Genomic DNA, 12,457 nt, shown 5'->3' with positions numbered 1-12,457 from the left:
AGGACAGCCACAGCAGCACGTGATGTGCTCTCATGATTCAGGGAGCAATCCCAGGGGAGCATGGGTGAGGGCAGGGAAGCACACAGGGCAGCAAGGCTTGTCACCGGATCCAGACAAGGCCATCCTGGGGCAAGGGGTCAGTCCACCTCTGACCCTGCCTGGGGTCACTAGGGCCAAGGCCAGCCATGGCTCAGCCAGGCTCTCCCATGCAGAGCCTGTTCCTGCAGTTGGGGAATTCACATCTCGCTTGCCCTGTAGACTCTCTGATGTCTAGTACAGGGTTATGTGCAGTGAGCAGCCATAGAAGGCAAGTGGGTAGCCACCTACAAGAGACACAGCCACAGGAGAGCAAGTGCCATCTGTCTGGTGTCACTGGCCTCAAAGTCTTGTAAAACAATGCTTAAGTCAACAGCCTGGAGGAGCCAGATTGGCTCTGCATTGCCATAAAGCTCAGTCACCCAGCTAAAAAAGGGTTATCATTAGTCACTGCAGGGTGATCAGAGCAGCATTCAACAAGCTCCAGCCCTGGAGGAAGAGGGTGGCAGCTGGGGTGTCCCTAGCAGGGAGGGAGCTCCCAAAATAGTCACCAGCCTCCACCTCAGGCAGGGAGTTCCCGTACCCTGCCAGGCTGGTAAGGAGGAAGGGTGACCTCCCCCTGCCCACCCCAGGGATCCTGCAGGGGGAAGGGGGCAGGACAACCTCCATGTGATGTGCACCTGATTTCAGACCCACTACCCAAATGCCTTGATGTCACAGCCTTTTTGCAGGGACAATTTTGACACAAATACATCAAGCCTCCTTCTGTGTGTCAAAATTGTCCCTGCAAAAAGGCTGTGACATCAAGGCACAGAAGGAGGCTGGATTCAGGCACTGGCAGATCCAGGGTGGAGGGAGGACCATAATCCTTTCTATGGGGGTGGAAACTGGTGTGACATCTTTGTATGACAATGCCAAACCCTACTTTGGCCTCCCTGCCACCCACATCCACCCCATGAAGGTCAGAGGCATTAGGAAGAACAGCAGTTTTTAGAGCAAGAAATAACTTTACGGAATTAAGCTGATCACCTGAAATGATATATAATATGCTGCTTGCCTGATCAGCTGTTATTAATAATGCATTGCTCAATCTAAACCATTCATAAAATGACTCCCTGTTAGCCCAGAGCAAAGTGCTATGGGATTCACAAAGGGGAAAAAAAATAAAAGGCAAGAAAGAAGAGCATAAATCCTCCCTGTTTATGAAAATGGATTTCTCCAACACACATGCAAAACTAATTAGAGCCAAAGGGCCAGCTCTTCTGCCTTTGATTATACCCTGCAAATTCACTTGGGTTGGATGGCAGGAGTGGGTGGAGGGACAAGGCAGTGGAGGACCTGCCCCAGTGAGCCCAAACATTAACAGGATTATGTTTTTAGTAATAATCTGCCTGCTAACACCCAAATGGGTTTGGATCCCAGGGATAATCAAGATCAAGTGGTGGGCAGATGGGGGGTGCTGGGCAGAAGGGGAGGCTCTGTTAAGTATTTGGAGAAGTGGAGGCACATCTGGAGGGAGGTAAAGATGAGAGAGGTCTTGCCTAGATGGAGGGAAAAATCATATCATCTCTGACCAGCCAGGACATGCCCAGAGGAAGGTCCCTACACACTCACCTGATGTCCAGGGAGCCAGGTCATGGCTGGAAGCTGGAGAATACAGGAGATCCCAAGTACAGGCTTGACCTTCTCTTCCTCAAATAACAAATGCTCCTGACTACCTTGGAGGGGAGGATTGCTCCCCCAGATGCTTCCAGGCAGGAAGCGGTAATCAGCAGGTATAAGTCAGCATATCCTCATTGGTTTCAGTAGCAAACTGGTAAGCCTTGTAGCTGGAAGGCTGCCCTCATTTATACCAGTTGAGAATATGTTCCTCCCACCCCTCGCCAGTAACCCCAATGATCACAGGATCATTGACACCAGCTGAGGATCTGGCCCCCAGCTCAGCTTCTACCTGTCACATATTAGAAGCATGCTGAGGCATTTTCTGCAGGATGCCTGAAGCTAAGGGCAGCTGTGCTGTTGGCAGGAGAGGCCGACAGCCTTGGTGCCTGCTTATCCCTCCCTCCCTCCCTCCATCCATCCATCCATCCTCCACTGTCCTCTGTTGGAGCTCTTCTTCTGAGGGGTTGATAAGCTACCACAAAGGTTGTTACTCTCTGCACTTGTGCATGGGAAACTGAGGCACAAGGGGTGACAGGAACTCCATGTGTAGCATCTGCTGAGGAGGCATAAGGTAAACAGAGGTTGTCAGTCACACCATGCAGCTTTATACAGTGATGCCCTCCAGAGTGTGTAGGTTAGGGTCTGGCCCCGGGAGTGGGGAAGGAGAGAAGCATTATCCATCCAGTCACACCCATGGCTCATCCTGTGACCCACTTCTAGCACAACATGCTGCTCCAATGCTCCTGAAATATGTCTGGGAGAAACACTGCCACTGTATCTAGGACACTTTGGTTTCTTCCCCTTGCATGACGAAAGAAGGCATCTTGGGAAGAGCTCAGTGAAGTGCAGTGAAAAGCCAGACAGCAAGTGTCCTATCTGTGTCGGTCACATCCTTGCGACAGTTTAACCTGCTTTCATATTCCTCAAAGTAACTTTCCGGCCTTGCATCCCCGGTTGGCTGTCTCTGCCACTCTTAACACTTGAGCTGCGGAGCCCAAGTCCTGGCCTTCAGTAAATACTCAACAAGCTCCAAATACCAAGGTCGCAGAGCCCCACTGTGGCAAGGGCCGTAAGGAGGGCCTGGGTTGCAGTCCCCATTACAAACCTCTCCCCATCATCCCTCGCTCTTGTGAACGTGCACTCTGGAGCCACCTCTCTCTTTGCCCAATATTAGGTGTTTTCCAAAACCCTCTATTTACTTCCTGGCTGTCTATCTCTGTCCTTTCACCAGCAGTGAATTTCCCCTCACCTGCCTGATGGGGAGCCTGTCCAAAGGGGAACCGCTGCATCACAAGGCTGTTTCCTCCAAAAGGTGAGCCAGGAGTGCGATCTTGGGATCTAAAGGTGATCCTGGGATGCCTTTTGGCAAATAACCCCCCATATAGCAGCAACAAGTGAGGAAAGTCACAGGCACTTTGTCACGGAGTCCTTCATGCTGATTGCTAGTGGGAAGGTCACCAACGGTATCAATGGAGGCAAACTTTTCCCCCTTCTTGGGAAAGATTTACCTGCTGTGAGGGTGACGTTGGTCTATGTTAAGCTATATGATGGGGATACACATTTGGCTTGCTTGAAGATGCTGAACATCTTGATGTACTGCCTTGTTAACTGTGGGACTCCCTGCCACAGGGCTCAGTCTACAAGAGTTCAAAAAGTGGTTAGAATGAGAAAAAAAAAAAAAAAAAGTTATAAAGCACAAATACAAATGTCTGATGCAGGAATTTCCTGAGCTTCAAATCGCTAGTGCCTGGGAGAGTGTCATCAGGAGGGTGAGGGCATGCTTGGGCTAAAAGCCAGCCGCAGGGATGGAAAGTGAACGAGTCATCTCTCAGCCCAGCCACAGCCGATGCTGAGCATACAACAGCTCTGCAAACTCCTCTCCAGCAGAAAGGGAGACATGGAGACACACTGGCAAGCAGCAGGTGAAACACTGCCCTACAGATCATCTGTGCAGGATGTGAAGTGACGCCTCCCTCCTGCTTTCCTTCTCTCTGCCCAGGAGTAGTCTGTGTTGAGGCTCGAAGGGAGCTGTCTGCGAGGCAGTGGCTTCGTCTCGTCCTGGTGCCTCATTTCCCTCCACGCCTTTCCCTGCTCCAGGGAGAAGTGCACTAGGTGGGGTGAGAAATCCAGGCCCCCAACCCCTTCCCTCCCTTGTCCCCTTGCGCAGAAAACGCATCTGCTTCCCTCCTGCTCCCTGCTAGCTTGTCTGCAGTCTCCTGTATCTCCCCAAATATGCGCTGGCTAAACAGTCATACTGACACCACTTTTTGCTGTGGCTGGAGCATGAGTAAGAGACTGCTGTCCTTCTTGTGTGGGCAGAATAAAGGCTGCATCTCTGCTTCTGAAGGCAAATGCGGAGGCTCTCCCAGCTAAGCTTGTACCACTAAATACAACTAGCCCAAGCCTTAGAGAGGAGAGCCAGTGTCACAGTATGTCTCATGCCCATACAGCTAAAATCCCTTCCACTGCAACAAGGTGGCCTTGTCTATCTGTTTGGAACAGATCCTGGACCATACTGTCCCCTGAACCATGGCTAAGGCTTATCTGGGAGGTGTTAATTGGACTGGGCCAAACCTGTGCCAGGGAGCCGGCTGACAGCTGCAGTGTAGGGGACCACAGGGCAACACCCCAGCAGCCGGTGTTAGTTTATGTGCATGGAAATGAGGCACCTAGGTTCTTCTGCAGCCCACAGCCACGCACGCCCCAGACACCTTGCTGACTGTGGACATGGGCTGCACAACACCCCTCAGACCACATCGCAGAAGGAAACTGAGGCCAAGGTGGTCTCCAGGCACCATGATGCAGATTCTCCTGCATGCCCCAGTCACCCCATGTGGAGGGGTAGTTGGCAGGCGGGGGTCTCCTGCACACCCCTGCAGATCCTGAGGACACAGCACTGCACTTTGGGGGGGGGGGGGAGGGAGCACTGACTTGGGTTGCAGCTGGTTCCTGCTGTCTCTGAGTCCACATCTCTGTCCTGAGCCTGGAGGAAGAGGTTAGAGGGAGCCACCCTGGAGAATGAACTGGGCCGTCCTGCCCCATGCTGCTGGTGGGATCAGGGTGACTCCCATCCCCATATGTTCCAGACTAGAACCTTTTTAAGCTCTAAAAGCGACTCCTCTGGGATGGCGTCTAGAATGGGCTCCTTTGCCCACTGCATCTTATTAAATGATGCCAGTGTGTCTGTCTGCAGCCCTGAGGCAGAACCAGGCACAGAACCAGACCACAGGCCAGGGGGGCCCCCAGGCTGCCCCTGGAGCTGGGAACTTCTGTCCACAGACTGGGATTGCTCAAAGAGCTCCCAGGCAGTATCCTCCATTGATCCTGCACATCTCTCGGGGGAAGAACCTCACACACATGCCCGGAACAAAGCTCCTGTCCCTGGCTCGCCTGCAGCCCACCGCCTGCCCACAGGCAGCCCAGGGCCCCGGGCTGCGATGGGACCCTTGATGTCGGGCAGCTCGGAGGGTTTAGACACGGCTCTGCTGTGAGGATCCTGAGGGCAGAGGCAGCTGGGGCTGGGATCGAGGATCAGACTCGCTGTTTAGCTGCCAAGGGAATTCCTTCTTCTGCCCTTCCAGCTACCAGACACCCTTCGCTCCCCTCTGCAGCTTAGCGCCTATTCGTTGTCCGGAGGGGGAGGCGCCCACCCCCTGGCTCCGGGGCCGGGCTGCGGAGCTGGGCTCCGAGCTCTCCTCCCCGGCGGTGCTGAGGCAGCAGGGCCCGGGGCTGCCGAGCCCGAGGGAGAAGTGAGCGGGATTTTCACCTCCCGCGAGCGGCAGGGAGGCGGCGAGACCCTCCCGAGGGGCAGCCGGGGCCGCGCCCAGCCCAGGAGCCCCCAGGCCCCGGCGCCACTTGGCTCCGGCCCCCGCGTTTGCACCGCCCCGGACTGAAGCCCTTCGCATCCCCACCCCACGCGTGTCCATGGGCGCGGACGGACCCGAGCTGCACCGGGGGGACGTGGCCCAGCCCCGCGGGTGGGGACGTAGCCGCAGGGCCGGGCTGTGGCTCTGGGTGGGGCCGCCGGTTGTCGCGGCAGCGCATCGCGACAGACAGCCGGGCGGGCGGCAGACGCGGGGTCCAGGAGAGACCCGGGACGGGGGTCCCGGGGGTCCCGGGTGACCCCACCCGGGGCCTGGGCGCAGCCCGCCCCGCCCCGGCCCCGACACCCCCCGGCAGCGCTGCCCGGGCGCAGCCGCCGGAGCAGAGGCGAGGGAGGCAGGGAAGCAGGGAGGGAGGCAAGCAGGGGAATCGATCCTCCTAATAAAATCAATTATTTATCGTGTTTCACATCGCGGGGGAAGAGGCGATGGGTAGGGCCGGTCGGGGGGGGGGGGGGCAGACCTCCACGTCAAGGCAAAACTACCCACCACCGTTTCTCGATGCCTCCCGTGGGCTGTGGAGGGGAGACGGGGGTCTCGCCATTACTGCGTCTTTCCAAAGAGTTTAAACCTTCAGACCTTCAGGAGGAAGATGAGGGAGAGCATCCGCATCCCGGGTAATCCATGGAGCCCTTCGCCCCCCCCCCCCCCGCCCCCGCCTTTTCTTCCCCCTACGCTCAAGCGCTTAAAAGCTATTTGCATTCAATTAGCGGCTGCAGAAGGGAGCCTCCCGCGACGGGACGGGCGGAGGCGGCGGCACCCGGAGCACAGTGCCCTGATCAATATTACATCGCCCGGGCTGGGGGGCCGGCAGCCCGGGCGTGGGGGGGGCCGGGGGGCTCGGCCGGGCTCGGCGCGTCCCCGGCGGCTCGGGAGCGCGCACCGCCCACCGCCCGGCGGCAGCGCTGGGGGGGGGGCATGGGGCGCCGCCCGCCCCCCCGGGTAGCGGCCCCCGCCGTGCACAAGCACTCCCGAGCTCTGCCCGGTGCCGGGATGGGCAGGGGCAGCCCCGGCCCCCGCGGTGCCCCGGGATGGGCAGGGGCCGCCCCGGCCCCCGCGGTGCCCCGGGATGCGCTGCGGTAGCCGCGGTCCTCGCTGCCGCCGGCCGCCGCCCAGCCCGGCGCTGGCCCCCCGCTTGCACCCCGGCCCCGCCGGGGAGATGGGGCGGAGGCAATCCGGATTGAAACAGAGGGAGGGCGGGAGGGAGCAGGGCGGGACTGGATCATGGCTGTCGTCAAGTGCATGTGAGTTTTAGTCATTGGTCTTGGAGGGGAGGGGGTGGTTTGGGGATTTTTTTTTTTTTTTGGGGGGGGGGGTGTTATCCCTGCACCGGGGAAGGAGCTGTCTCTCCCCAGCCGGGGTCTGGTCTGTCTCCGCGGTGGAGGCTGGCGAGCGACAGGGGTGGGTGGGTGGGTGGGATGGGAAAGGGGTGGCGAGGAGGGAGGGGGCAGCCGTGCGGAGGGGGAGGCTGGCAGAAATGCTAATTCCTCGCTGAGCTCGCGGCTCGGCAGCGCAGTGCCCGCACGGCCCCGCTCCGGCGCGCAGCTCGGCCCGGCGAGGCGCGGGCTGCGGGAGGCCCCGCGGCGGCCCCCCCCGGGCGCCTGGCTCCGCTCCGCGCCGGCTCCCGCCTCGCCCCCGCGCCCGTCGCCGTCGTATCTGGGCTGGCGGGGTGCCCGGACGCGGTCCGCGCGGGTCCTCGGGGCTCCTCCGTGCCGGGACGAGCCGCCCGCCCGGAGCTGAGGAGGAGGATGCGGAGCACCGGCACCGGCGAGGCGAGGTCCTGCGGGTTTCTCAGCGCCACTTAGGAGCGGGTAAGGCGCGGGGTCACCTCCCGGGTGCGGCCAGCCGGGGGGGGGGGGGAGGGGGGGCTGGAGAAGGGCGAGAGGAGGGGGAAACGGAGAAAAGGGGACATTGGGAAGGGGAAAACTAGGGAGAGAAGGAGAAGGGGGGAAGAAAAGTGGAGCGGGGAAGACAGGAAAAACGGACGCAAGGAGAAGGAAAGAACAGAGAAAAGAAATAACAGAAAAAGGAGAAAAGAAAACAGGGAAAAAAGAAAACGAGATTGGGCAGGGGGAAAGAAAGAGCGCAAACAAGAAAAGGAAAAGAGAGTGGAAGGGAGGGAAAGAGCCGGAGGGGAACGAGAGGAAAACGGGAGAGCGAAAGGGAAGGAGAAAGAATGAAAGAGAGGAAGAGAGGGGATGAGAAGTAGCGGAGGAGCGCGGCAGCAGAAGGCGAAGGGCAAGGCGAGAGGAGACGCTGCCGGGGGAGCCGGGCGCGGACAAAGGGGGCGCGGGCGGGAGCCCCCCCGCCGCCGCCCAGCCGCGTCTCGCCGGGCGCCGGACCCGCTCCCGGGGTGGGGGGCGCCGGGGTGGGGGGCGCCCTCAGAGCCGCTGTCTTGCCCGGCAGGAGGGAGATGGCCCCGCTGCTGAGCCTGTGCCTGGCGGCCCTGCTCGGCGTGGCGCGGGCGTGCCCGGAGCCCTGCGCCTGTGTGGACAAGTACGCCCACCAGTTCGCCGACTGCGCCTACAAGGATCTCCAGGTGGTGCCCACCGGGCTGCCCTCCAACGTCACCACCCTCAGCCTGTCCGCCAACAAGATCACCGCGCTGCAGCGGCGCTCCTTCGTGGAGGTGACCCAGGTCACCTCCCTGTGGCTGGCGCACAACGACATCCGCTCCATCGAGACCGGCACCTTCGCCATCCTGGTGCAGCTGAAAAACCTCGACATCAGCCACAACCAGATCGTGGACTTCCCCTGGCAGGACCTCTACAACCTCAGCGCCCTCCAGCTCCTCAAGATGAACAATAACCACATGGCCCAGGTGCCCCAGGGGGCCTTCCACACCCTCAAGGACCTCCGGTCCCTGCGCATCAACAACAACAAGTTCACTGCTCTTGCGGAGGGTATCTTCGACTCCCTTAGCTCCCTCTCCCACCTGCAGATCTACAACAACCCCTTTGACTGCTCCTGCAAGCTCCAGTGGCTGAAGAAGTGGATGGACAGCACACTTATCTCCATCCCAGAGAAGGACTCCATCACCTGCAGCCTCCCAGAGCAGCTCCGAGGGGTGCCAGTGGGGAAAATCCCAGACGTGCAGTGCATGTCGCCTTCCGTGCAGCTCACCTATTTCCCCAACCTGGACACCACAGAGCTCTTTGATGGCTTCACCCTGACACTGCACTGTGCTGTGACAGGCAGCCCCCCACCCGAAGTGAGCTGGAAGATCCAGACCTCCAGCCAATCCCTGGAGATCAAAGGGAGCCCGAGAGAGAGCACTGGGAAGGACCTTCCCAAACAAGACATCGAGCGCTTCCTGGTCTTCAAGAATGGCACCCTGGTGATTCCTCACCTGAGCAAGCGGGAGGAAGGCACCTACACCTGCCTGGCCACCAATGAAATGGGGAGCAACCAGACCTCCGTCAACGTGGCTGTGGCTGGGACCCAGAAATACCCCCTGCAGCCTGGGAGGGCTCCCACGGGTGGCAAAGCACAGCCAGGTGATAGGAAGCCTGGGGCCAAGGGAGCAAAGAACAGTGTGCTCATGCCAAATGAGAGGAACAAACCTCTCAGCCCCACCCGTCAGAGCCACCCATCCTCAGCAGCCGGGACAGATTCCATGGGAGGAGGGCAAGTGCCCTTCCAGCTTCCTCCCTTTGAGAAGAAATGTGGCTCCACACAAGCCAGCAGATACATCTCCAACCATGCCTTCAACCAGAGTGGTGACTTCAAGCAGCACACCTTCGACCTGGGTGTGATTGCCTTAGATGTGTCAGAGCGCGATGCCAGGGTGCAGCTCACACCCACGTACATGCAGCCTGAGAAGGTCCACCTCAGAATGCTCTACCTGTGCCAGGAGAGCAGCCAGGGCCACGCCTTGGTCCAGTGGTCTAAGATCGAGGAAGGGGTGAACTCGTACTGGTTCCAGGGTTTGAACCCCGGCACCAACTACTCTGTGTGTCTCACCTACCTCGGGGAGGACTGCCAGGTCCAAGTGGTCTTCACCACCAAGAAAGAGATCCCCTCACTCATCATCATTGTTGTCGTGAGCATCTTCTTGCTGCTCCTGGCCACCCTACCCCTGATGGGGGCCACATGCTGCCACCTCCTCTCCAAGTACCAGGGGAAGACCTACAAGCTTATCATGAAAGCCCAGAACCCGGACCAGATGGAGAAGCACATGGCTGCCGACTTCGACCCCCGCGCCTCCTACCTGGAGTCTGAGAAGAACTACAATCCCAGCGAGGTGGGGGAAGGGGACGTGGAGGAAGAAGAAGAGGGGGAGGACGACGACGACGAAGGAGGGAGGAGGAGGAGGAGAGAAGCCGAAGGGGCGCCGGAGCTGGAGCGAGATGAGAGCGTGGCGGCCGGCTCCATGGCGGAGTCGCAGTCCAAAGCGAACGCCGAGGAGTTCGAGGTCCGCTCCGAGTACAGCGACAAGCTGCCCCTGGGCGCCGAGGCGGTGACCATCTCCCAGGAGATCAACGGGAACTACCGGCAGCCCGCCCGCTGAGCCCGCCGCCCTGCTGCCCCGCCGAGCCCTGCCCCGCCGCCCCGCCGCCCGCCCCGCTGCTCCGGAGCCGCAGCCCGGGGCCGCCGGCTGGCGCCGTCGGGCCGCTGCTTCCTTCCTTCCTTCCTTCCAAGAGAGGAGCGAAGACGAAAGAACGAAAAATCCAAAGCGACACCCGTGCGTCCCTCCTCCTCCTTTTCCTCCTCTACCAGACCCCAGATCCTCGGAGAAGGGTGAACGCACGGACTCCGCGCAGGGGACCTCGCCCGGGGCTGCTCGCGCCGGGGTGGGCCGTTTCTCCCACGATTTCGTTTCCGTTTGGAGTCAGTCGGCGCCGGGGTTCTCCGCACAGCCACGATCCGGTGATGGTCTTCCTTCTCGGGTTTGCTACAGCATTGCAACGATTCCCCCTTCCCCCGGCCTTTGCCCTCCGTTCTCCCTTTATTTTCTTTTCCCCTAAAGGAAAAGAACGAAAAAAAGAGAAAAGATGGGTAAAACAAAAATCCCGATATCCCCAAAACGTTTTCTGAAAACAAACAGCCCCGCCGTGCGCCTGCTCCGCCGTGCACCGCTCCGGACCCCGCTGCGTGCCGGTCCCCGCCGCGCCCCGCTCCCCGCCGCTCCCCGGAGCGCTCCCCGGTGGGTCCCCGCCGCTCCGCGGTGACTGCCTGCCGTTACTCGGTGAGTGCCCGCCGCGCCCGGTGCCACCCCCACCGTGCCCCGGTGGGTCCCCGCCGATCCCCGTCGCTCCTCGCTCCCTGCCGCTCCCCGGAGGGTGCCGCCTACGCGCCGCTGCGGTCCACGCCGCGCCCCGGTGGGCGCCCGCGGCTCCCCGATGCGGTCCCCGCCGCGACCCGCTGGGTCTCCGCCGCCCCCCGGCGGGTCCCCGCTGCTGCCCGTGGGTGCCCGCCGCGACTCGGCGGGTCCGGCCGCTCCCCGTGGATCCGCGCCGCGCCCGGCGGGTGCCCGTGGCTCCCCGGTGCGGTGCCCGCCGCGCCCCCGGCTCCCCCCGCGCCCCGGCGCGCTCCCCGCGGCGCCGTTCAGGACCAAGGGGGCGGACAGTTCCCAGCCCCGCGCCGCGCCCGGCGGGGCCCCCCCGACCCCCCCCCCCCCCGCCGGCCCCCCCGGCCCCGCCGGCCCCTCCGGCCCCGCCGCCCCGCGTCTCCCGGCGAGGCGCTGCGGGCGGCCGGGCGCGGGCGGCTCCCCGCGATGTGTGTTGGCTAGAGTAGCTGCTGTAGGAAGTGATGTCCCCTAGATGTGTCTGTGGCGCTCGCCGGCGGCGGGGGCCGCCGCGCACCCCTGCCCGCCCGGCCCGCGGGCAGCCGGAGGAGCCCCGGGGCCGACGAGAGCCTCGGTCTTTTTTCTACGCGCTTCTGTCTGTGAAAGAGTCAATAAAAGGGATTGAAAGTGGAGCCGGGTCCTTGCTTGTCCGGGGCCGAGGTGGTGGGGGTGGGGGTGACGCCCGGTCCCCCCGCTCTCCCGGGGCGCTCCCGGCCCGACCGGTGTCTCGGATCCTTCCCCGTGCCGGCCCCGGGGGGAGAGCGGTCCCCGGCCCTCAGCTGCCGCCTGGCCCGAAACGCCCGGGGACCCCATGGAGACGGGAGGCGGCAGGGAGAGACATCACCGCAGCTACAGGCAAGGGAGGTCTGCGTGTGTGAGGGAGGCGCGTGCACACACACACACACACACGCACACGCACACACACACACACACACAGACAGATATGTGCTCTAAATATATATACATACGTGCATACATATATATCTCCACACATACACCATGCACACATACAGTATATTTACCTATTTACGTGCAAACATCTATATACACACACTGTTCACACACACTACATACACACATATACACACACTGTATTTATTTACACATATACACAGTCTATTTATATACACTACTATATATGTATATGCATACAGGGTACACACTCATTTTATATATACCCGCTATGTAGACACGCAAACATTATATGAACAAACCATGAGCATACATTTTATATATACTTACACTATACACACATTATAAATATAAACAGAATACTTAGGAAAATGTAATAAACCAAATATATATTTTATGTACTGTGCACACACTCTGTATGTACACTTTCTACACGCAAACACATGCACTATATTTACACACTGCATACACACACACACTCTCTACACACATTATAGAAGTATGTACGTGCTGTATATACACACGTGATACTCATACAGTATGTACATGCTATTCACATAAGCGCTACACATCAATGCACACACACTAAGTAGGCTCACTATATGTGCCCAGATGTGCTGTATACACCTACACTACCTGTGCACACACTCGTGTTCTCTCTGCCCGCACACACACACGC

General features: G+C 60.1%; 1 protein-coding gene across 2 annotated transcripts; it reads left to right on the top strand.

The window, feature by feature from the left end:
* Positions 1-6,776: 6,776 nt before the first annotated feature.
* On the top strand, positions 6,777-10,553 carry ISLR2 (immunoglobulin superfamily containing leucine rich repeat 2). 2 transcript variants are annotated; one of them, XM_064517620.1, is made up of 2 exons: positions 6,777-6,823; positions 7,986-10,553. In XM_064517620.1, exons 1-2 carry the CDS (start codon positions 6,804-6,806, stop codon positions 10,087-10,089), a joined length of 2,124 nt encoding a protein of 707 aa, XP_064373690.1. In that variant the 5' UTR covers positions 6,777-6,803; the 3' UTR covers positions 10,090-10,553. The 2 variants fall into 2 exon arrangements, with proteins under 2 accessions (XP_064373690.1, XP_025972267.2); XM_026116482.2 differs by lacking the exon at positions 6,777-6,823 and adding an exon at positions 6,999-7,390.
* The last annotated feature ends 1,904 nt before the right edge of the window (positions 10,554-12,457 follow it).

The sequence above is a fragment of the Dromaius novaehollandiae genome, chromosome 10 (genome assembly GCF_036370855.1).
Source record: "Dromaius novaehollandiae isolate bDroNov1 chromosome 10, bDroNov1.hap1, whole genome shotgun sequence".
Classification (NCBI taxonomy): Eukaryota; Metazoa; Chordata; class Aves; order Casuariiformes; family Dromaiidae; genus Dromaius; species Dromaius novaehollandiae.
The sequence above is the reverse complement of the archived record's forward strand: the minus strand, read 5'-3'. Positions and strand labels throughout refer to the sequence as shown.